This window comes from Syngnathoides biaculeatus, chromosome 3 (assembly GCF_019802595.1).
Source record: "Syngnathoides biaculeatus isolate LvHL_M chromosome 3, ASM1980259v1, whole genome shotgun sequence".
NCBI lineage: Eukaryota > Metazoa > Chordata > Actinopteri > Syngnathiformes > Syngnathidae > Syngnathoides > Syngnathoides biaculeatus.
In genome coordinates this window covers 20,485,853-20,511,788 of record NC_084642.1, presented here as the reverse complement: position 1 = coordinate 20,511,788, position 25,936 = coordinate 20,485,853, and the positions used below count along the sequence as shown (strand labels likewise).

At 39.4% G+C, this 25,936-nt stretch overlaps 1 protein-coding gene across 3 annotated transcripts; it reads right to left on the bottom strand.

Moving 5' to 3' along the window:
* Nucleotides 1-493: 493 nt before the first annotated feature.
* Nucleotides 494-25,090, bottom strand: LOC133497855 (prepronociceptin-like). 3 transcript variants are annotated; one of them, XM_061814080.1, is made up of 4 exons: nucleotides 24,150-24,711; nucleotides 22,907-23,025; nucleotides 4,906-5,034; nucleotides 494-3,235 (listed from the first exon to the last, which is right to left on the bottom strand). In XM_061814080.1, exons 3-4 carry the CDS (start codon nucleotides 5,026-5,028, stop codon nucleotides 2,699-2,701), a joined length of 660 nt encoding a protein of 219 aa, XP_061670064.1. In that variant the 5' UTR covers nucleotides 5,029-5,034; nucleotides 22,907-23,025; nucleotides 24,150-24,711; the 3' UTR covers nucleotides 494-2,698. The 3 variants fall into 3 exon arrangements, with proteins under 3 accessions (XP_061670064.1, XP_061670063.1, XP_061670065.1); XM_061814079.1 differs by lacking the exons at nucleotides 22,907-23,025; nucleotides 24,150-24,711 and adding an exon at nucleotides 24,965-25,090; XM_061814081.1 differs by lacking the exon at nucleotides 22,907-23,025 and having other exon boundaries at nucleotides 24,150-24,717.
* Between the last annotated feature and the right edge of the window lie 846 nt (nucleotides 25,091-25,936).

Genomic DNA, 25,936 nt, shown 5'->3' with positions numbered 1-25,936 from the left:
CAAACTCCACACAGGTGGGGCCGGGATTTGAACCCCGGTCCTCAGAACTTTGAGGCCAACGCTTTACAGCTGTGTCAACGTCCTGCCCTATTATTTTTATGTTTATTTTATTTATTATGAAGTATTGTTTGTTTTTAATTCATTTAACACACGCACGCGGGCACACGCATACCTACACGCATACATATATATACTGTATGAAGAGTTCAGACGCAAAAGCAGATATATCCCTTTTTGTTGTTTCCGACAACAAAAAGGGATATATCTGCTTTTGCATCTGAACTCTTCTATATACAAAATACAGTATATAATTATGATATTTTCCATTTATATGATGATCAGACGGTGAACAAATCAGCCCAAGACACATGAATCATTTGCTGTATGACGAGCCACAGAAGAAATAATCAATGATTATTTATTGACATGTTTTTGAATTTCAGCTATTTACAATCACCAAAAATACAAAAACAAAATACAACACCATGACCATTAAAACACCAAACATTAGTCATTAACTACTGTACATCAGGTGTAAGCATCATACGCATAAATGTCTTCTACATAAGTTGAGTTAAATACGTAATTGTTTGATTCAGTAACGAATTTATATAATTTAGAAGTGTTTTTTTAATACAATCCATTGATCACTTATCACAAAATAGCAACAAGGCAAAGCGTGATGAAGTTTAGTAGCACAAGATGGTAGCAGAGTAAATCATTCAGCTCAAAGCTGTAAAACAATCTAACCAAAAGAGTTCAATAAGTCTATTCTGCACTAGGGGTAACATGGTAGGAAAACTAGGTTATAACTTCTTTCAATACATAATTCATATTTAATACAGAGTAATGATTATCCTGAAAATGTGTTAATACAGATTCATTTGTCTCATAATAAATCCTTATAATGCTGTTTTTCCTCGCTGCCTTTGTGATGTTCCTGCCTCGTCTCCCTGTCCATTCTCTGTTATATAATGTAATAGTGGAGCCCCCTTCCATCATTGCTGCAGGGAAATATTGCCAATGAGCCTGTAAACCATTCCGCACCATAAATTCAACCGAAAATCAAGAAGCTTCACAAACCCCATATGTCCAGTCAGGGTAATTATGTCTTTCTAGCTAATGTTTTAGTTCAGTTCTGTGTATCGTGTGGTCATTCTATGAGCATTTTTAGCAATTATATATTTTAAAAAGCATTAATATTCCTGGTATGGGGTCTACCCAAGTGCTTTTCATTTAAAATATGAGCTGTTCAAGCTTTGTCTTATTGCTGAGCTGTTAAAATGTGACCATGTGACTAGACTGAGAAAAGGGGGGAGCAAAATTTTAAATTACACCAATGCCTCAATTAGCGCGTATAGAGAGGTCTGAGAGGTGGTGATCGTTGTCATTTTTTTTAATGGTGAAAAAGTCATTTCATTGTATGATATGCAGTTGATGAAGACTGGATTTACACTGTAATCGAATTCCAAGGAGAAAAATTGTTCAAACATGGTAACAAATTGTATGTGAGGAATTTAGCCCTCATCAAGACATTGACAAATTGATTCCAAGTCAAGACCTGAACTATTAAGAAAGAACTTTGACAAGTTAAGACAAGGAAAGACCAGGACCTTGTGGAATTCTTCGCAAATTAGGATTTAGATGAGACAAGGACGAAATCAAGCTCAAGAGTTTCAGACCTCAAAAGTACACTAAGACTAAATCAAGACTAAGACAATGCAATGTGAGGACAAGTTAGGTTTAAGACATTGATGAATGAAGACTAAATACAGTTTTTGACAAGTCTAGACCAAGACTTTAAGGATTTCAGACGAAGTAAAACCAAATCAGGAGTAAGAGTTTAAGTAAACATAGTTATGACTTGAGTAATTAAGACCAAATCAAAATTGACTAGTTGAGACAAAGTTAAGCACAGAACTTTGAGTAATTGGGACCAAATTAATACTTGGAGGAAAGTAGGACTAAATCAAGACCAAGGTGACATGAGACCAAGTCAAAACAAAGACTTTGATTAGTCAAGACCAAATCAAGACTCCGGCAACTTTATACCAAATCAAGACCATGACTTGAAAAGTTGTCCTAAAACACAAAACAAGACAATGTGACACCAAGTCAAGACCCAGAATTTGAGGATTCAAGACCAAGTCAAGTCTCTGACAAGTTGAGACCTAAACCAAGAGATTTAGGAGTCAGTCAAGCCCAAAGTCAGACAGTTTCAACAATGAGAAGCCTAGATAAAATCAAGACCAAGACTACGAGCTATGGAGACCAAGTGAAGACTTGGAACAGTCCAGTCCAGTTTTGTGCAGAATTTAGACTGTTGAGCATAAGTCTTTAAGCAGTCAACAGAGAGTGACGAGTCAGGACCAAGTTAAGATGAAGACTATTTAACATGAATACTTTGAGGAGTTGAGAATAAGTCAATACCAATTCCTTTAAGAATCATTTAATGTTTATGTCGTGAACAAAAACGAAAAAGGTTAAAAAACTGACACAGTTAACTAAACTTACAAATGATTCAGACCAGTGAGAGTACACTACAGATGTGAAGTACAGTAATATCAGATATGTATCACTTGACAGTAGATGTAGACAGTCGACACACAGGCACTAACTGGGAATTTTGCCCTGTAGTGTAAATCCAGCCAAACGTTACAAACAGGACATCGGTGGTGTGACGGTGTTGGTAGCTGCGCTACACCTCATTGTGCTGGCTGAGCTCTTCTGAGACGCTGTTATACTCCGTAGCTCGGGCACTCATGCCCAGGTATTGCTTCAGGAACTCACTGAAGCGTTTCTGGTTGTTCCACTTGCGTGCCGATTTGCGGATACCGATGAAGCCGCCATAGCGCTTCTGGTAGGACCTGGCTGGCGCCATCAGCTTCCTGTAGCCGTGTCGGCCCTTCACAAAGCCGCCAAACCTCTTGGAGACGCTCAGAGTCATGTCACCATCGTCAGAGTCCTCATACACATCATCCAAAGACAGAGCATCGTTGTTACCTGTGTCCCTTTCTTTCACCCCCAGAGCTCCGGTCATGTGATCCAACCTCTGCAAAGCCAATGGCAGACCCTCCCCGTTCTCCTCCCCCTGCTCTTCCTCCTCATTGCCAGGAAACAAAACTTCCACTTCCTCCTGAGATCTTTTGGGCAGGGAGGACAGCGACAAGGACCCACGACAGGCATCCCAGGAGGATGCTGGGGAGGCTGAGCCTGCACATCCAAACAGACACTCCTGACAGGAAAACAGATGAAAGGATTAAGTCTTGCTGATGTTTGTTTTATTTTTGCTTTTTTAAAATTTCAGAAGCCTCAACAATGGGGAGTTAGGAGAAGAACAAGACACACATGGGTTCTTGATAGTGTCCACCCAATTTAGAGTGAATTGGTGAAACATGTCATTTTATTTTAGTTTTTACTTTTCAAAGATCCTGAAAATGATCATCAAACCTGGATGACATGCTCAGCTCACATCAGCAAGCGTTAGAATACAGCGTTACCTGTCTGGTTCGCATTTATGATTCAGATAAGGACTCTTTTGCCAGTTCCAAGGAAAGAGTTTGTCAACATCCAAGCCTTGAAAATACACTAAGATCTCAGCTTCAAACCAAAGTGATCATATTTTTGTTCAATCTTATTTATTGGTTATTGATACAAGCCCAAGACAAGATTTTTCACAACTTTCAAAGGGTGCTACTAATTGAGTTTTGGGGTGGTTGAGGGAAGGACCCATGAATTCCTCGTACGATATTACACACACCAGGACATGCATGTAAAACTGGGAAGTGATTGGGAATGTTGAAGCTCCAAAAATTATTTCAAAAGTGTAATACCCTAATGCTAATGATGCTTAGTTTTGCTGTGACACTATCAGGTAAATCTTTTTGTATGAATTGCAAAAATTGCATGCATCCAACAAAATCTGAACATGATTTTATCCCATCAATTGCATAGTACCATTTTTTATGTTGATAACCATGCCTGACATTCCAGCATGGGCTCAATATGGCCAATCAGAAACAGGTGTCCCAAACAGAGCGACGGCACGATAATTATGAAACTTTTTTTTTTTTTTGCAACAGCCATCTAACGTGGGCAGAGCATGTTTTACAATGTTTGATCATCATTTTGTGGATTTGCATTTTAAAAAGCGATGGTGAGTCACGCTTCTTGAAAACAATAGCCTTTGACACTAATTTGAATAATCATCAAGAAATGTGGTGGACGTGTCTATCATAACAGGTCACAAAAAAAAAATCACAAAAAGACAGTTTGGTTTGAAGCGGTGATTTTCAAGTTGGTACTTTCAAACAAATTCCTTTTTCAGGGAAATGAGCACCAAACGAAAAATATATATGAAACAAATGGCTGAATCTAAAGGGCCAAGTTCATTTTTTTCCAATATGGGTCAAGCATGGCGTCAAAGATTTGTCATGAAGACAAGAGTGTGAGGGGTTCTTTGTTGCTGCTTTGATTACAGATTTTATGTTTACTGCTGTGGTTGCAGTTTGCATTGCCGTAGAACTATACTGTATCATACTGAGCACTGTTAGGGTACTTCCAACGACTCAATCCAAATCTTTATAATAAACGCATACCTCCATTGAAATGAAGTTATAAGTGAGCTAAATGGAGCTGTCACAAAGCAGTAAATTTATGCCTTTACTTCATTGCTCTCAAACGTCTTTTCCTTGTCTACTTTTCGAGAGGCGCACAGATGCATCCCTGGGAATCAATTAGCCACAACAAATTAGTAAAAGTTAAATGCCAAAAGGCTAATTTGTCAAGTCATGTAGAGGAGAAAGTGGAAGTTTTGCCTCTTATCAGCAAATGAAAATTGAGTTTGTCAGAAGAAGCTTAACAAATGTGTGCGTGTGTGTGTGTTCCTATGGAAAATGTGCTCACCATGGTGTTGAAGGTGAGCTCTTTGGGCAGGATGAGGCTGCAGGATAGGCAGTCATCCTGACAGTCCGCATGAGTGCCATCAACACAAAGCAGCAGCATCAGGAGCACCACCAGCATCTTCATGATGGTCTGCAGAACACATATTAAGCCATGACAATCTTTAATCTGTTGGTAGCATTTGAATTTTTGTGCAGTGCGACATTTAGTAGGCATGTCTAGAGAGTACACCCACAAAAAAGTCTCAGGAACCCATGCCCAAATACACGAAGAAGAAGTCAGCCATTCTGTTTTGAAGTAGCCATTTTAGGGTTCTTTGACTATTTGTAGCAGACCTTCAAAGGCAAACATGTCCTAGAAATTGCATGTCATCCAGCTATCCATTTTCTGAGCCGCTTATCCTCACAAGGGGCGCGGGAGTGCTGGAGCCTATCCCAGCTATCTTCGGGGAGGAGGCGGGATACACACTGGACTGGTTGCCAGCCAATCGCAGGGCAGAGAGAGACAAACAACAGTCGCACTCAAAATCACACCTAGGGGCAATTTAGACTCTCAAATTAATGCATGTTTTTGGGACGTGGGACGAAACCAGAGTGCCCGGAGAAAACCAACACAGCCACGGGGAGAAAATGCAAACAACAAACAGGCAGTCCCGGGATTCAAACACTGGCACTCAGAACTGTGAGGCCAACAGAAATCACATCTCATTGCCACAACATGTTGCCATCAAGTGACCCCCCAAATGTGGCTATTTCCAGGGTTCCTTTTTGAAGACAAACTTGACTGGGAGATTCATCAATTGATATTAAATTACAAGCCCCTATATGGGATTGAGTGGCAGGGGGGTTAAATAAATGCTATATTAAATGAAGACACTCACTTGCTGTCTGTCAATGTTCATGTCCGGGAATGGCAGTGACTCAACAAACATTTTTTTTATGTCACAGTGGGGCTAATCCTCTACAAAAAAAAAAATAATATACAGGTATGTGATGAACAATAGGCCTTATTAGGGGATGACATCTTGACTGTTTTCTGCCGCAAAAAAAAAAAAAAAAACACAAGTGGTGCTGATGACAAAATGGCAGAAAAGCTGAGTTTCCTGCACTTTATCCTAATAATAATGACTACTGTGTCTGCACTGGGATGCTTTATAGAGGTATCCTTCCATTATCGGAGGCGCTTATCCTCACAAAGGTCACATGGGTGGTGGAGCCCTTTAAAGAGGTAGAATGATATTTTTTAGGATACACACACACACACACACACACACACACATGGGCAAAAGGTATTATCCATGTATAATAATCATAGATACTGATCAGAATTAATTACATTTACCACAAACAGGTATAGAAATGTAGCCTATATCTAACTCCACTGTACTGTATAAAGATTTTAGATTCTTGAGACTATTGTGTGGATCTACCTACAAGCAACCTGGCATCAATATTTTTTTTTACGAAAAAAAAAAAACAGTAACAACCAACGAATATTTTTTCCCCCTGCAATTGGCGGCTTCAAATGAAAATGCCAGATTTCCTGTACATCTTTTTTGTACCTCAGATAGACATGCCAACCAGATGTCATGTTAAAAAGGTAAACTGGCGTTGAGGTGTGAATTTTCAAAACTAAACTGGAAACTTTCCTGTTTCTTCCCAAGGATGTTTTTTTTTTTTTTTTGGGGGGGGGGGGGACACCTTTTGGTGTGGCATGGCTAATGCTAGACATGCGTACTGAAATCACCGTAAATCAGTAAAACTAGATTCTGGGGCTAAATAAAAAAAACAAAAAACAATCACTGGGTGCTACTGGATTCTAAGTAATGGCTAATTGCAATCAAATTTCTCACTCAAATCAGTTTTTTACTTGTATAAATAAAACCTGAGTGCCATTTTTTTGGTCTTTTTTTCCCGTTATTGTTCCCATTACAGATAAGCGGCTCCTGAATCACTGATTGAATTGGAGATCCCGTTGACAGTCCGGTCCATCCGGGAGCTCCCTGAAAGCAATTAATTTGCATCTAATGAAACGATTAACTGCTAAGTAAACCAGCTAATGAAGCCCATTACCGTTTGTGGTGGTGGAGGTCTTGTACGATTCCCTACGACCTTTCACTTCCCTCCCAAAAAAACATCCAATCCATTGAGAGAGTCGTGAGAGCTGAAATCCAAGTCAGGCTGACGTTGAAGAAAAAGTGCGTTGAGTCAAGCGTGAAAAAAATGTAGAGGTTCTGGAAATGCTCTGATTGAGTAGTTTGTTTTCTCATTTATTACTTTTCTCCCATTAAGAACATGACTAGATGAAAGAATTTCCCGCGGCGACCTAAAGCCGGATTATTCATGGGCGACTGAACATACTGCATATTATTATTAACAAACTCTAACTGGTCATGCAAGTTGGTGCTGGTTTTTCTCATTGTGTTTCTTTTTTTTTGGAATAATTGACCTCTCATTTGCATGCATGGTGCAGAATGTGTTGGATTATAACCTTCATATTAACGCTTAGTTTATGAAACAAGAACATAAAGCTAAAACCAGATGCATACATACCTTATATAAAAAGAGATGTGCTTTTTTTCTGACTGACAATCACCTGATTTGAATCCAAATGAAAATCTAAGGGAAAAAATGAAACTCCATGTCCATAAAATAATCCCATGGAACCTTCAACATTTGAAGATCATTTCATGTGACTATTTTTTGCAGGAGGCATCTTGAAGCTGTCATTGTAATCAAAGACTTTGGAACAAGTATTAAATAAATACTAGTTGGCATTGTAAATAGTTTTTCACTGTCATCTGACATTTTTACATACAAGCTTATTTTTTGAAATTGTCATGTCAATAACACCTTTGGAAATGCATTTAATGAGAAAAATGGCGACGCATTCAGTACTTAATTCAGCCGCTGTGAACCATGAACATTAACACAAACAAGTCTATGAAGAAGCAAAATACTTCTCAAAACTAAAGCCTCCTATCTTGACTTTATCTGTCAATCCTGCTCAATAACATTCTTATATCGTTTATTTTTGTGATTGATAACTGACTGCCCAATCCCTATCAGCTTGAATGAAATGCTAATTGGCTCCCACTCATGCTCATCAACGCTGTCACGCATGTTACGCGAGTCCCCACACAAAAAAAAAAAGGTTCAAGTTGGTCAGTTATCCAGGAAAATGGCCTCTAAATAATGTGATAATCAATACTCTGGATCAAATGGCCTCGAAAAATTATTTGATTTTTCACGTTTTGAAATGAAAGGGTGAAGCGACACACTGTGAAGTGATTGTTACAGAATAGGTCAGAAAGTACCCTTCCAAAACCTGTAAAACTGGATGACAAAATCTCTCCGAAATATATTTTACCTCTTACTTTTTGCATTACTATTTATTTTTCCAAATTGTTTGGATTCTTACCATGGCCGCAGATCGCGAGCTGAAGTTGTTATAGCCAGACACGCTAAGCTAAATCCGATATCCCTGTTCAATGTGTCTAATCACCTTGGGTCGATCAAGGGAGGTGGACTCACACTCAAACACACACAATATCAGACAGTTTCCTATTGATTTTCTTTGTTCGGGTCTCCAAGATGAGATGTTGTTAATGGGTTTGTTTCATTCCTTTTGAAACAGATTTGCACATCTCAGAAAAACCTCAAGCGTTATTAACGACACCTGTATGGTGGAAAGTGAGCAATGAAAGTATTACTCTCAAATACCCAGTTGACTAAAGATGTGATTTACACAGAATACAGTCAACTGAAGTCCACGCACACACACGTGATGTTTAAAAGGTGTAACTGCCAGGCTATTTGATCCAGTCAAAAGTAGGAAGAAAGTCATTTGTAGAAAAAAAAAAAACTCGATAACCACAATGGTGATGAGAGGAAAGCGAAGAATCACACTTGAAACACTGTTATTATCCATCTAACCATTCTCTGTACAGCTTTCCCTGATGAGGGTCCCGGGTGTCTTGGAGCTGGTCCCAGCCGACATTGGCCGAGAGACAAGGCGTAGATCCTAAACTGGTTGCCAGCCGATCGCAGGGCACATTTGGACAAACAACCATTCGCGGACTCACGGACAATTTTGACTCTTCATTTAACCTGTCGTGCATGTTTTTGCAATGCAATGCAAAGTTTCTGGATAGGCCTTTCACTTTTCAACATTCTTAGTTGTCACATACATTTGGATGACTGATCATCATGGAAGATGGGAGATGTGATCTCTTCCCAAAAATCATCCCCCCCCCCCCAAAATAGATTATCTCCTTGTCCGGAAGAGGGGTTAGACTAGGCCCTGTGTGACTCTTTTGTCATCAAGGCCTACATAAAAATACTCGCAAAGACATATTGAACTGTCAATTAATAAAGCACCGGAGTGTAAAAAATATTTAGCAGTTTATCACAAATGCAAAGCGCCTGTCTTGAAACCTTAACCTGTTGTCTCAAAAAACATAACTTGTCAATAAAGAAAATTATATATATATATATATATATATTATATATATATATATATATATATATATATATATATATATATATATATATTACACACACACACATACAATCGTAACAGGCCTGGAAGTACAACAGTAAGTTGAACTATTGAAACATAATTTTATGTATAGGACTATACTGAATTGAGTAGGTGAAAAGTGCATAGAGTTCTATCAAAAGAATGATTAATTCAATAAGTGGGTGTTCAGGGTACTGAGGATTTTGTTAAGACATTTTCTTATAGTTTGTTTTTTTAGCAATAGAGAAATACCGTAACCCATGTTTATAAGGATGTTAGGATGCAAAAATTAACGTTTTGATACACAGTGAAGACATAATGTAAAGGTTTTACATAGTCCTCCTTAACATTTTTACTTGTCACATTGTCTTAACTATGTTATAACAATAAAGCATTTTTTTGCAAAACCAAACTTCTGTTATGCATAGTAAAGCCTAACACAATTGCTGTAGATGGGTTTGCCATTTTTAACATTAATTACCCCAACATTAAAACAATGAGGCACCCAGGTAAAAACAGAAAAGGTTGCCCCCTGGTTATGAAGGTTTTTAGGATGAAAACATAAACAAAAACCTTCCTGATGCAAAGTGAAGGCCAAATGCAAAGGTTGCAAATGAGCTTTAGGCTTGTTGGGATCCTTACTTTTCACACATATCAAAACAAGAAAGCACATGAGGACAAAAAGATGCTAGCCTCTTATTACGAGGATGTAAAAACAAACCCCTGTTGTTGCATAGCAAAGGTGTAACACAAAGTTTGGATAAGGGCCTTGTCGCGTACGGTATGTTAGAAGTTAAACCCTGTTCATGGAGACGTATTAGAATGTAGAAATTCATTGTTGTTAATGGACCTTTAACGTATCAAAATAAGATAACAGTAAAACGTGAAAACAAAGGAACGGTTAACTTTGCATTGAATGCGAGTGCTCCTCTTCTTAGCTGACGTCTCACCACACGTGACATAAATGCTAGTTTTACAACAGCTCTTTTGTGAGACAATATAAGAAGGCCCACCAGTGGGATAAACATAGCCCGTCCTCCTGGTCCCCACCCTCCCCCGGCACAAAGGGATGCACAGGGACCCCGTCGTTTCGGGGACATTGCCTTCTTGGATTAACGGCGCACATTCGCTGCTGCATTCATGCTGGCATCCCGGCGTGTGACCTGTGACTGCACACTACTTCATTCTGCTTCCATCCTACCCTTACAATCTGGAGTGCATGTGCTCTCTTGAAGAGTTCTGATGTTTTCCCCTTTTTGACTACCGCATGTGGAATATGTAGCTTTCACACAGAAATATTTTTGCACAGAGACAATGGAAATTTGTAATTTCTACATCTTTATTATCTAGTTATCGCATTGTCCTTTTTTTCTATGTAGTGCGCAATGACAGTTCAGTGTTGGTTTGCATCTTGTTTGATTTCGGAGCTGTTTTGAAGCAATCGTTTGGTTTCTCAGGAAGAGTCAATGGTTTTGTGAATGAAGTTTGATTTTTCACATTGAATCTGGGTGAGAGAGAGAGAGAGAGAGAGAGAGAGAGAGAGAGAGAGAGGGAGAAACTGTGCAGTGTGTACATTAATGTACATGAATAATGAACTCCTTTGCATTTTTTGTTTCGAAAGATGTCGAGTTGAATTTGAGCTGCGGTATGTGTATGCATGTGGTCCAACTATCCATCCATCAAATTTGTGAGCCGCTTATCCTCACGAGGGCCGTGGGAGTGCTGGAGCCGATCCCAGCTGTCATCGGGCAAGAGGCGGAATACATCCAGCAGCCAGCCAATCACAGGGCACGTGGAGACAGACAACAGTCACACTCACAACCACACCTACAGGCAATTTAGAGTCTCCAATTAATGTTGCGTGTTTTTTGGGATGTGGGAGGAAAGTGGAGTCCCAGGAGAAAACACACGCAGGCACGGGGAGAACATGCAAACTCCACAGAGATGGGCCCGGGATTGACCCCTGGACCTCAGAACTGTGTGGCCAACGCTTTCCAGCTGCGCCACTGTGCCGCCGCCAAGTACATAAGAGCATAATATTCATCTTAATGACGTCTTTAACTGACCTTGTACACAGTACACATCCAACAAACCTCCTCTAATAACACAATGGGACCTAAAAGGTGATTCATCAGCCCCTTTGCTTAAATACTAACACCCCAAATGACACATTCAATCCTGATGAGGCCATTCACATCAGCGGAGATCGAAGGGAGTAGGTACAAGTTTCTACCGTGCTGTCATTACCCAGCATGCCTTGGTTATGACATGCATGACTAAATGAACCGATCTAGCCTGATACGCTGCTAAAATGATGATTTTTTTTTTTTTTATACATTTAGCAAAAAGTGTATAAAAGCACCTCCATCCTCCACCCACCCTGGCCCGTTTACTCCTACCCGTGTTGGGGTCACAATCCTTAGGGTGGGGTCCCTTGGGTGCAGCCTGGAAGATGTAAGTTTCCTCTGTAGGCAGCGGCGTTTGCGGATATGTGGAGGATGCAGACGAGCACTTTTATAGGGGCGAGCCCCCACCCCTCAATCCCCACCCACCCTCCTTGCTGCCCATCGCCATCACTTGCTACCAATCACCCTCTTCTCCCTCTCTCGCCTCCTTCAAACTCCTCAGACAAAGAGAATACAGCCAGACGCACACACAAAAATTATAATGTTGTAATGTAATCTTTAAAAAGCTTTAAATCCATACAATAGTGTAAGTACTGCTTTTAGTGCTGTTTCACATCTCAATTGCATTTCTCTCATCAAACTCAACCTTTTACAGTGGAAACCTGAAGATTTGGCTCTCCTATGAAATCGCTGAACAAACACTTAGTCGTATAAGTATCGTCTCCGAGAACCGCTTCACATCTGCGTCACATTTTTTATTGACAAACTCAAACATTTACTGATCATGGCCTTCCAGGGAATTAAAGAATTTGGATTTGATTGAAAAAGCGTTGCTTTAGTGAACTGCTTCACACGTCTTGCATATTTTCTTTCTAAATGTAATCATAGTTACACATTAAGATGTTTTATCCTTGGGTGCGTAGTCGCTGTTTATAAGAACTGCTTCACATTTGTGCTGCATTTTGTTCAAGAAACTCTAACCACCACCCTGTATATTTGCAAATTTTGCAACACTGAGACTGATTTTATTTTGTGTGAGTGTTGCATTATTTTTTTTTTTTTTACCAACATTTGCTGTATAATGTTGAAGATGCTTGAAAATGTAATACTTGAATGACATGAAAGATACGAATATTGCTGTTTGTGAAGACAAACATCAATGAGTCTACAATAATGAGTGGTAATTGCTATCATTTACTGTTTCGCTATCGGCCATTTCCCCTGGGGAGGAAACCTTAATGAGTATTTCATTAATGACGTGTTATCATTTATGAGCCCAATATACTCACTGGATCAGAGACGAGCGCGACGCAGCGACTTTTCCCTTCAATGTTTCATCTGTTACTCGGCAAAACTCTGTGTTACGGCTATACTACTGGTGTGAACTTTCCTATTGAATTGTCAATTTTTGCGCTAGTTGACGCAAGGTATGAAATGTAAAATATATATATACACACACACACAGCCGCATTTGTGGTGAGGGTTGCTTTCGGTGAAGTATAACATTGCAATCCAGTGAACACACAGTATGAATCACAGAATCTAAATTTGTGACGTACTTTGAAAAGAAAGGACCACTTCTCTTTGACAGAAGCTTTTTCTGCATCTCGTGACAAAAAATTGTAAAGGTTATTACGCTGAGACATACTTATGAGGTTCATCAGTTGCCTGAGATTATTGTCGGAGCTCCGTCCTTTAATAAAATCTGTTACCTCACAATGTGTTATCAAAGGGAGAATTTTTTTTTTCTAATGAGCTGGCTAAAGTCTTTGAAATGATTCTGCTGTCTGTGTTTATAGTGACTCTGGAGGCAATGAGCTAGAGGAGTGGGGTCTTTTCCTGGTTTCAGTTTTATAGTTTTACTGTATTAATATGACTTCTGATTATGCTCTGATCATTTTTCTCTGTCACAGAATAGAAAAATAGTTGTAATAGTTTGGAATAAAAATGTTTATAAACGCCATGGAAAAGCCATCATTGCCTGAAGCTCTCCCTGTTGGCAAATTGTTTAAGAACTTTTGCAATTCTGTGAGGGTTAATGGGTGCCTAAATACTCTACTTTTTGAAGTTCAATGAGGTTTAGTTAATTATTTAGGTTATTGACAAAAGTTTCTGTGTCATTTTTACTCCTTTTACTGTGGGGTCAATATAAGCTAATGTAGTAGTTGTAGAATATACCATTAATATGCTGTGGTGATTGAGTAAGTTTGCCATTTGAGCATTGATATTTATATCAGTCTGTGATTTCTTTATCATGAAGGAGTTGGTTTGTGAGAAATTCTCCCAATTAATTATTGTGCTAAAATTTTGTAGATCTTAGCTGCTGTCGTAGGAACTCTGGTCTTTTTGATAATATGCTATTAAGTGGTTGTCCAGCAATATAAACTTGGCTCCCAAGTAGATCTATTGGATTTCTTGCATATTTTTTCAAGAAGTTGTTTGACTTTCATATCCAATTCACTTTCTATTTTTTGCTCTGTCACTAATGGTGTAGTGGTACACTTGCCGGACTTTGGTTGCTGGCAGCGAGGGTTCAGTTGCCATTCAGTGACAGTGTCAGTGTGGGTGCAAATTATTTTCCGTCTATATGTGCTCTCCGACTGACTGGCGACCAGCTCAGGGTGTCGTCCGCATTTCGGCGCAAGTCAGCTGGGATAGGCTCCAGCACTCCCGTAACCCTTGTGAGGATAAGTGGCTCAGAAAATGAATGGATGGATATTTAGTATGGTGGAACGGTGCTCAACTCGTTAGCGCATCCGTTTTACACTTCTAAGGATTCGCGTTCAAATCTGGCCTCATCTGTGTTGAATTTGAATGTTCTCCCCGTGCCTGTGTGAGTTTTTTTGGGGTACACTCCGGACTGGTTGACATCATAGGGCACATAACGGATGGAAAAACATAGGCAACCCTTCACATTGAATATTTACTATAAAACATTGAATTAATTCATTATTCATGTTCATCTGTCCATTTTGTATATGCCTGCACCAGCTGACTTTGGATGAGGTGATGTACACCGTGGACTGATTCCTAACCGATCACAGGGCATATAATATAGAGACAAACATTGACAACCAATCACATTCAGGCCTAAGGAAAAATGTTTTGTCTTCAGTTTAACTAACAATCATGTTTTTGTAATAAACTAGAGATGGCAATAACCCACCGTTCCATCTAACATCTATGATAGGCTTGATTTCAATAATACAGTTTTTATTTAAATTATTAACACAACAGAAGGTACTTGTTTTTTTATTTTAAAATGTACTATTTAAAAACATAAACATTACTTCATTCTAAAAATAAATGCTATTATGATAAAAAGCCCACTATCATACAAGCTTACAAAGCTCATATTTCATGATGAACATTTATTCCAGTGCCCGTCCTGCCAATACATAATTGCCTGTCGTCATTTCCTCATGTTAAAACGGTGACAGTAATGAAGCGCTGCCAGCTTCAATTTCGAAGAAGAAGTCGAAGAAGAGGAGGACTGTCACTCCGAACAAGATGGCGGAGGAGTGACAGCACCGTGTCGTCCTTGCTGAACAGCAGCTTAGCTCCTTTTTTTCTTTCTATCTCTGCTTCAGTAACCAGACAATACGCTAATCAGCTCAAAAGCGGCAGTCAAGAGGCAAAATAGGACATTAGCGTTCAGTAGATGTTGACTGATTTTTTAACATTATGATTTGATTGAAGGATTTATGCTAAGATATAAAGGTCAATGGAGTTTATTTCATGCTCAATTATTATTATTATTATTGTTATTAAAAAAACTTCTGTATTTCTTGTAGGATAACATTTTTCTGTCAGAACTTTAAAAAAAAGTTCATTTATTTATTTTAAAAAAAACTTTTATTCCCTCATTTCTGTTTTCCTCAAAATTCCATTTACTTGAAAAAATGTTGACATGACTGTTCAGTCATTTCTACCCCACCTGACACAAAAAGTAATCCAAAACCAACACCTTTTTCTTTAAAAATTAACACTTTCCTGAAAAAGAAAAAAATCATTCATTCATTTCCCCTCCAAAAAGAAAAAAATTCTTGAAAAAAATTCTTCAAAGTTCTTAAAAATATTTTTTTTGCAAGCGTTCATCTTTTATCTTTCCCCCATAGTCATGGAAATACATCTTCCAACAAAAAGCTCCCTAATTTTTCCCCCCCTGTATTTAAACTTGTAGGCCACAGTGCATTTTAGCCTTGTCCAATGAAAATGTGTACATCCAAATGTGAAAAATGTTTTTTTCAACACTTAATTACGCAAAACAATATATCCTGTAGTATTTTTGCTGTTTTATGGATTCAACATAAATTATGAAGCTATGACGTGATTATAATGTGTTTTCCATGCTTTTAATACACTTTCAAGGTAATGTCTACGTACTGTAGCTCCGTCTTCCACAAGTTGCAAATGCGTACTTTTTTTGTTTTAACTATTTCTTAGCAAAGCTTTTGGTTTGGGGTGTGAGGAGGTCATGATGACGAAGAGGAAGAGGGGGAGGGGGTTGCAGGTTTGTCAAACAGAGAGGTAGATAAGAGGTCTTATCTTCTCCATGCCAGACGCCGAGGCCCTGTCCAATCCTGACCTGCTCGAAACAATTCATCGACTTTTACACCCAAAGCCCCCCAGAAGTAATTTAAGGTGGGGGAGAGAACAGACGTTTAAAAAAAAAGATGGAAGAGAACGTGTACTATAGCTGAAAAAAAAAATTGGGATGATGATGAGAAGCATAGCTCACACCACCTATGGAATCCTTCTTTTGGAATCCAAAAAAGAGGTCGAGCGTTTAAAACGCCTGTCTGAGACGCCATTTTTCGTCATTGGGTGGAAACTCCTCAGTGATTAAGTTCAGTTATAAAGTGGTTGTGGAGTTATATAACCGTCAAGGAAGCAGTCCTGGTTCTTGGAGAAGAGCAGAATTATTGAGTTATTTTGGAATGGGCGAAAGGAATTGTAAGTACGACATAGGTGATTTCATAAGCCTCCCCCTCTGTTAAGCGATGTTTTTTTTTATACCTTTGTGTATATGCCATCTCTCACCCCTTTTTTAAATCGGTCTGAGCCAAAAAATGCAGTTGTGATTGATTCAAAAATTATGATTACCACTAAAAACAAGGAACCAAATGTTTTCTTCATGCCTCATGAGGTAAGATAATTTGGATTCATGAACAAATAATGTTTCCTCCAATTCAAAATACCTCCCAAGAACATTTTATTCTTGTTGAACATTTATCTGATATCAGATTAAATTTAGTGGCACGGTGGCTCAGCTGGAAAGCGTTGGCCTCACAGTTCTGAGGTCCCCATGGGTTCGATCCCGGCCCCGCCTCTTTGGAGTTTGCATGTTCTCCCCGTGCCTGTGTGGGTTTCTTCCCACATCCCAAAAACATGCAACAGGAAATGGACACTGTAAAGTGTGATTGTGAGTGCGATTGGTTGTTTGTTTCTGTTTGCCCTGTGATTGGGTGGCAACCAGTTCAGGGTATACCCCGCCTCCTGCCCGTTGACAGTTGGAATAAGCTTCAGCACTCCCGCGAACCTCGTGAGGATAAGCGGCGAGGAAAATGGATGGATGGATGTATAGATTATACTTTGTTCTTGAAAAGATCAAAAGAAAATAGATTATGGCTTCTTAAACATCACGAATAACGACTTTTTTCTGTCTATTTCTTTTTTCCTGAACAAAAATGAAACTTTAAGGCTTGTTTTCGGGGGAGGGGAGATCAAACTTGAAGCATGTGACCTCAAAGGTGGTCCCACTGGTCACTGTCTTCCTTGAGCACGGAGCCAAAGAGGCTCTTTCAGGATGACTGATGGAGCTCTCGACGGCCACATGGGCGACATCGCAACGTCCTGATTGAATAAACATATCCCTTCATCGGTGACGGCCGTAAATTCAGCTCAATACCCACAATTCACAGCGCGGAAGGGGAGTCACCCGCCGGTCAATGGGGAGTGTTTCCGTAATGAAGTGATTGCTTATTCAATTGCACTGGAAAGCTAACCACGTGAACCTTGAGTATGCCAAACACACGAAATGAGCTTTGAGTCTGAGATGAAGGACCAACAGGCAGGATGTCAAAGAGGTCGACAGCCAACTGCAGTTTTTTGGAAGAAGAGTCTGAATTTTGAAGAGGAAAGTTGTATTTTTAACAAATATTTCACATTACACAATTTGTATACGGAAGGGTTTTAGGCATCATGATAATTTCTAATCCCAGAAAGTTGCATTTAGGAACAGGTGTTTTGACATTTACTTTGTGAAATTTGAATCTTTTTCTCATTAGTTTTAACTTTTCCCGCAGTTTCCTTTTTTTGCTAATAGGATTCTTTTTTATGAAGTTTTTCTCATTGAATATACATTTTTCCTTGCAAAAATATCATTTTTCCTGTAACATTACCATATTTTAAGGGAAAACCAAGTCTTTAAAAAAATCACAGAAAAATTGTTTTGCTTTTTCTTTCTTCTAATCTTTTATCCCCCAAAATAATAATATTTTTCAAAATACTTAATACTAATAAAATGCTCCCGACAATAATTTTTTTCTTTTTACAGTGTCTTGAAAAAAAAAATCCTTTTCAAAAGCTTTAAGGGTTTATCTGAAATATTTTTCCCCCAAATCCTTGTTTTTCTTGATTTAAAAAACAATTACAGCTATTTTGTCACAGGAAAAAAAAAATACCCCCTAATTTTATTAAAAAAAAAAAACAATAATTGTAATTTTCCCCCCAAAAATGACTGAAAAAATCAACTGTACCATAAGCATTGCATGTTTTTTCTCTTTTATTTGTTTTTAAACAAAATTATTTGTTCCAAAATATTTAAGACATGGCAGGAAGGGGGAAAAAAAGTTAATTCAAACAGACTTTAATGTATGCTTCCATAAAATCAAGACAGTAATTTAAAAAAAATGAAAAGCCACCATTATGGTGGATGGGACCTAAAAAAAATGGTAAATATAATTTCGTGCCTCACTTTATTTTAGCACACGGTACACTCTTTTGTGTTCCATGAACGTTAAAATGAACACTGGGATGTTGATGCCCACACCTTCATGCATTGCTCATGCATTGCCGGTGCATTCACGGATCAGCAAGGAGCAGAAGAAGAAGGGGCGCTAATAGGGGTCACCACACTGCGTTAAGCTTAGGAGGGATGCCGAGCAAAGCAAACACACACACACGCACACTCACACTTTCAAGTCCTTGCCATGATGACAAAGGTTTGCTCACGTCCACTCGGCCAGAATGCATTGTGCTCGCCCTGTGTCCGACTTGAACACAGTCTACTCTGCAGGACACTTTCACAGCCCACACCCACCCAGCCGCACCAGTGATGACCACCATCACACTTCGGACTCCCCCTTCTGCAATGACCATCCACGATCAGGATGTCAGACGATTGTATCTTCAAACAACAAAAGCTCAACAAAGCGGCGGACCCGGACAGTCGTGTCACCATCCCGCCTCAAAGTCTGCACACAGCTCTTCAGTAAATCTCTGGAACTGTGGGACATACCATTCAGATTTTTCTTCTTTTCATTTCATTGGTCATGAAGTCCTTTGAACGCCTCGTGCGGGCCCACCTGAAGAACGTCACAGGTCCCTTGCTGGACCCCCTGCAGTTTCCCTACCGAGCAAACATTTCTGTGTATAATGCTGATCCGACACCTGACCTCCTTAGCACCTGGCGGTGGTGGCCTGTGACCAGGTCCGGGCACCAGAGATTCCCGCAGATCAGCAAGGTCTGGCAGGCTGCAAGATGGACCAGCATCTGGTGCCATATGTACGTATGGACACACTTTAAACAATGTTTATCATGGACATTCTAGGATGTGCAGAGAAGGCCAATAACAAGATACCACACAAATTGTGGTCAGGGAGGCCGTTCCTCTTAATTTCACCCTTCCATGTCTTGCTGTCATCGCCCACGTGAGCACAAAACATATTCCTGACCAGTACCCCAGACCAAAGACAGCTTCTGTAGCCAGGCATCACCTTAGGCCATCACCCGGTACTTACTCTTTGCACCTGACTCCCTTGTCCCCTCTGAACATTTGGTGAGCCCATGAGTATTGGGACCCACAATACCTAAAAAATAAAATTAATCCTTACCAAAAAATTATAATTTCTTGTACAAATATTCTGTTTAAAATATTAAAATTTTTCCGCTTTCCTCCCCAAATTAAAATATAACTTTTTGAACAAAAAATGTTTTCTTGTAACACTATGTTTTTAATTATAAAAGGGATTAAAAAAAAGATATATAGTAACTACATAGACAAGAAAGTGTGTCTTGTTTCGCATCAAACTCTGCGCCATTGATGAGTGGCCTGAGTTTGAAGAAACGCAGGGCGGCGAGTCGATACAGGTGCAGTCGATGAGTCTGTTCTTTGTCCCCGCCTGAGTATTTTGGATAACCTGACTGGAGTGTTATCAGCTTGCTGGGCTCACAAAGTGTGACGTCAATGCTAAAAAGCAGCCTTGTTGCAGGGCTATATAGATTCTTAGAGTGTCTTCTCAATAGATGGAAGCAGAGGGTCCCTCTCCACCAATCAAGCATCTAATGAGATGGGACTGTCGGTATAATGAGCTCAAGGCCATAAAAACCTCTAAAGCCATTACATTAATCGAGGCCTGGTCTAATGCACGTAGTCAGATGCTACAGATGCCAACAAACCAGGACTTTTGTGCTTCTAGGCCCTGCCCAGCTTTCCTACATACTGGAGTCTCCTCAAAGATAGCAAAGATGTTCATCCACCTCCAATGTTTCCCCTATTGGGAAAGGGTCTTATTCTTTGATTCAGCATAGACGGAGTCAAAAACAGGTTTTGTTGACAATTTTGTGTCATTGGCACCCAAACGGTTAGAACTTCCTGTATTGAGCCATAATGATGAGAACCAGCTTGTCCCAGCCAAAGCTGTCGTTATCTCTCACAAGCAAGCTTTCCCATCCCTCAGGTATGTCACTCCTGTAATTTGTGATTTTTTTCCCCCCCATCGAACCTGCATTGAGAGGAAGGACCAGCAGGGAAAATATCATGATGTAATGTGATCCTACCAATGTACAGTACATTGTAGACTTCAAATTGGCCTATTCATTAACACATACACATGCATGCAGGCACACACGGACACAAATAACATACGTAACACGTCTATGCACACATGTACACGTATACACATACATCCGTATACAGTAAAGCACACAAAGACACACACATACATATGCGCATGCACATACACGCCATGACACACACACACATACGCACACACACTGGATTTGTTGATGAGTGGCCCGGAACCATTACTGCTATCGTGTCATCTTAACTAGAGCCAGATAAGAAGGCAGAACTCAGACCAGCCCTTCCTATTTTCCTTTATCCGTCCACCCTCCACCTGCCCACCCCCACCACACATGCACACACATACACGCCCTGTTCATGCACATGTCAATAAAATACTCAATTATTAAATAAGTAAAACTAAAGTCAAATGAGTGGCAAGGTGGACAACTGGTTGGTGTCACAACCCTTCGGAACGGGAGTAGGACCCAAATGGAGGACTCGGACGATGCAAGGTAGTTCGGGGAGAAATGTTTATTATTATTCCGTGGTCGGGGATCAAGCAGGATGTCGGGTGCAGCAGTGGTAGTTGGGACGTCGGGCGAAGAGAGCAGGTGAGCGGGCAGGCAGGAGTCGGTACACAGGAGAACGATCAAAGCAGGCAGAAGTGTCAAAGGAGTCAGCCTTACGGGGTCGGTTCGAGAACAGGCGAAGGTCGGTACACACGGATTGTTGATCAGGGATACGCGAGTACTCGAACGGGACATGAAGCTCAACGAACTGGCGGGCACCAGTCGTCATCGGGGTCATATAAATACACAGAATAATCAGCCCGCATGAGGCGCAGGTGTGCGCTTCCCAATCAGCGCAACCGCGCGGACACCCGCACAGCCCGGGCTGGAGCGGCAGGATCATGACAGTTAGCACATCAGCCTCATAGTTCTGAGGACCAGGGTTCAATCCTGTCCCTGGCTGTGTGGCGTTTGCATGTTCTTTCGGTGCCTGCGTGGGTTTTCTTCGGGCACTCCAGTTTCCGCCCACATCCCAAAAACATGCATTAACTGGAGACTCGAAATTGTCCGTAGGTGTGAATGTGAGTGGGGATGGTTGCTTTTTTCTACATGCCCTGTGATTGGCTGGCAACCAGTTTAGGGTGTACCCCTCCTCCTGGCCTGAATATAGCGAGGATACGCTCCAGCAATCCCACGCCCCTTGTGAGGATAAGGGGCTTAGAAAATGGACAGGTGGCTGAAACAAGTCCAATGAATGGGTCGCCGTGTCCGATGAATTTGTATTTAATTCCCTGGGTTGCACAATCTGTGTCAGATCATTGGCGCTGTAAGTGAAACATGACTTGTGTTTTTTTGCTGTGGTAATTTTAGTTTTCCCACATAATTCCAAGTGCTTTTTTTTCTCTCTCAATGTGCATCCATCCATTTTTCAAAGCGCTTGTCCTCACTCGGGTTACAGGTGTGCTGGGGCCTATCCCAACTGAATGGACGAGCGGGGTACACTCTGAGATGGTTTCCGGCCAATCGCAAGACACATTTAAACAAACATTTGCAGGCAAGTTCACACCTATGGGAAATTAATACTTTAAGTCATCAGCTTAGGCCGTGCTTCACTGTATTTGGAGTTTGCCACTTTTGTTGACATCAGCACAAACCCTGACATTGACATGATGTGACTGATGCAACCTCAGTGGTGTGATTTTTTTTTAATATTTATTTCACCGTTATTGATTTAAATTCACACAGAGATGTAAAAGTTTGGCTCGAAAGGGATATGGTGCATGGTATGTAGGGTATAAAATAAGGGTGTATCTATGTTATGTATCTCAAGATTAAAATTTGCATCTTAGTATGCTTTAAAAATATTTTCATACTTAATAATTTAACAGTAAAGGGTTGTCTTTTGCATTAATAGATTTGTAGTACGTAATCAACAAACGCGGCTTGCATTTATAAGGAAAACATAAAAAATACATGCAATATAAATTAAAAAAAAAATATTCTGTCTGTTGCGGAATATCCCAATGAGTCCTGCAGAGGGCGGCATTGTTCCACAAACGAACTATGACCTACCATTGATCAATATTGCCTTAAAATGAAGCCACTGAGAGAAAATCAATTCATCTCTTTTTTCTTTTTAAAAATGGTCCCATTTGTTCGTCTATTTATTCTCTGGAATATATTTTCTCTACTGACGGACCCCATTTACGTGACCCGTTTAAACCCTTATTGGTTTTCAGATGACTTGTATCATGTGTACACAAATTCCACTACATACCTAAATATCGTTCGTGCGGGTTCATGTCCCCAGGTGGGGAATTGGGAGTCACGAGTCTGGTGACAATTCTTCACTGATATCTGGAATTTTAGCTCGGAGCTCCTCCCTCCATTTGATTTCTGTGTGCAAATCAATCGCATCACTAGCACCGGGTGCACAACCAGTTTTGCCAGTGGTAGCGGTAGTTTGATGACAATGTGACCAAAAAAAAAAAAAAAAAAAAAGCATTAGCGTCTGTTTTTCAATTTCTGGGATTTCAACAAGCAACACTCCCTACTAGCTAATGCAAAATTTCTTTGGCATCATTTGCACTGAAGCACGTCCATTTTTTGACAATCCAACCGCTAGTGTCTCTTTGTTTTTTTTTTTGTTTTTTTGTTAGTTTTTTTGAGTCTGGGACTTTTACTACCCAGACACTAACAAATGACATTTGTGTGAAGAAGTTTTGTTACTTAGCCTACTTTAGGGTAATTAACGCTGATGCACACCCAGTTTGCTGACAATCTTCCAAAACGCAACTAGCGTCTCTTTTCAACTAACTAGGAACAACTCTTTGTACTAGTTATGTGCAAATGTTTTTTTTTGTTTTTTGTTTTGTTTTTTTACTTTCATCTGGTTTAGTTTGGCTACTAATTTGGCTAACTCCCAATTTGTTGACAAGCCACCAAATATCTGCCACCTTCCTTTTATTTTATATAGCAAGTCTTCTCGCAAGGTGCAAAATATGCACGTGATGCTTTTCAGGATTACATCGTTTCTAGGCAGGACACGCTCCACTGCAACATGATTGGCTCCTGTGTCACAGGACGTGCAGGCTATGTAGGTGTAACCATCCCAAACTAATCAAATTTGTTTCGAAAAAAAAAAAAAAAAAACCTTTGTGAAACTATGAGGGAATCCTACTAACGAATTTTAGTCCACTGCAAATCTCAGTATCATTAGTCGTGTTTATGTGCAGATGTTTGCCATTTGGAGCTAACTCCCACTCCCTAACTAAAATACAAAAATACATACTCATAAATGTGGTAAAAATGTGGTTTGCTTTCTCATAACAAAATAAAATGGGTAGATTTAAATAAAAAGATGTGCATTTAATTTGTGGTGTTGAAATAAGGTTATACTGTATACATGATTAGTTCGAGATTTTTTTTTAAGCTAGATTGTTTTTAGCCACATTTTCCCACATACAAAAAAAAAACCCCACAAAACTGTTAATTGGTAATTGGTGTAGTGGTACACACACCTGACTTTGGTGCAGGAGTAACGTTGTTGATATGTGCCCTGCGACTGACCTCCGACCAGCTCACGGTGTAGTACGCCTTTCGCCCAACGTTAGCTAGGATCAGCTCCAGCACTCTCGCGACCCTTGTGAGGATAAGTAGCTTGGAAAATGGATGGATGGATAATTATCTTTTTTTTAACTGTTATGCAGGATTTTTGTTTTGCTTTTCTTAACACCTGCCTGTTGCTAACGAGAAAGATGATTTCCGCAGCATTCCCATCTAATCGTTGTGCTTTCCTTTTTCCTGTACTGCATGTAATGACTGCTGCGTGAGTTTTTTTTTTTTTTTTTGACTAACTTGGGGTGTGTTCTGATAGTTTGCAGGAAGAGTCAGAGGTTTTGTAAATTAGGCTTGAATTTTCAGATTTGTGTTTGAAAATGGGTGTCGGTGAAGAGAAATGGGCTTAGCAACGACAAAATGTGTAATCGGAACAGCCCTGTGAAATGTCCACAACGATTTAAACATATAATCATTTATCAAGATGGAGGTTAGTTGCCTATTGGCCACAGTAGTTGGGTCTTTCTGCTTTTATGAAAGCAACAGCTCCAAGAAAATCAAATAATGATGTAAAAGATAAGCATACGAGCTCTCTCACCCTTTCCAGGATCTGTGTTTGTGTCACTTGTATTAGAATATAAAGGAGGAAAGGGCCTAGTTAGCATTAGCATTCAATTTGAGTTTTCTGTTTGTTTTTGTCACCAGTAAATGCAGGTGAGCTTGTTAATGTGCAGCTAATGAAAAAAAAAATAATTGTTTAAGATGTAAAAAAACTCACCTCCATCAGATTTCATTGGGACCTTTTACTTTTCATGACCGAGGCCTGGTGGGTAACTTCTGGGGATCGCTTGGAAATCCTTCCAGTGCTGAATGCTTGTAAAAACGTTTTTAACAGTTTTTTTCACACACTCGGTTTTGTTAATCTGATTAGTAAAATAAACATGTTTTGTCAGGACTTTATCCAGTAATTGTTCATCATCATAGAATATTACTGTCTCTAGTGTACATACATTATCTATCTATCTATCTATCTATCTATCTATCTATCTATCTATCTATCTATCTATAGCACAATAAAAAAAAATACAGTATATAAAGCACTATTGGGTGTCTGTGTTTTGTTGACTCGTGACTGCAGTCAGTTCCCATTTGACACTCAGCTGACACCTTGGAACTTTGTGGTGGTTTATTTTAATAATACTATCATATGGTTTGTTTTAGTTTGTATCTGTAATCATTTCACATTGCATATTGTTAGCATTAGACCGTTTTTTTATTATATTTTTCATTATTTTAATTTAATTTATATTTTTCATTATATATATATATATATATAATTTGTTGTTTATTTTTTAAAACATTTCAGTTTTTTTAATTGCAGTATTTTTTTCTCATTTTGAGTGGTGTTGAAATGTCCATTATTTTGAACAGTGCAATTTATTTTAATTTGTCATTTCTAATAGTGTAACATAATGTATTATCAGAATTAGTAGGTTATTTTTTACTTTAAATTTTTTCTCTGAACATTCATTCAATATTCATAAGTACTTTTGATGTCAAATATCAATGCTGTAATTATTTGTATTATAGTATTTTTGTTGCTGTTTTAATTGTTGCTCATGGCATTATAATATTTATTGTAATCTTTTTTTTTTACCTTACACCTTGCGAGTCTTTGGATAATTTGTGACCCTTTACTGGTCTTGAGAATCTTTACTGGTCCCCGTCAGTTAAGAGCAAGAACTTGGGT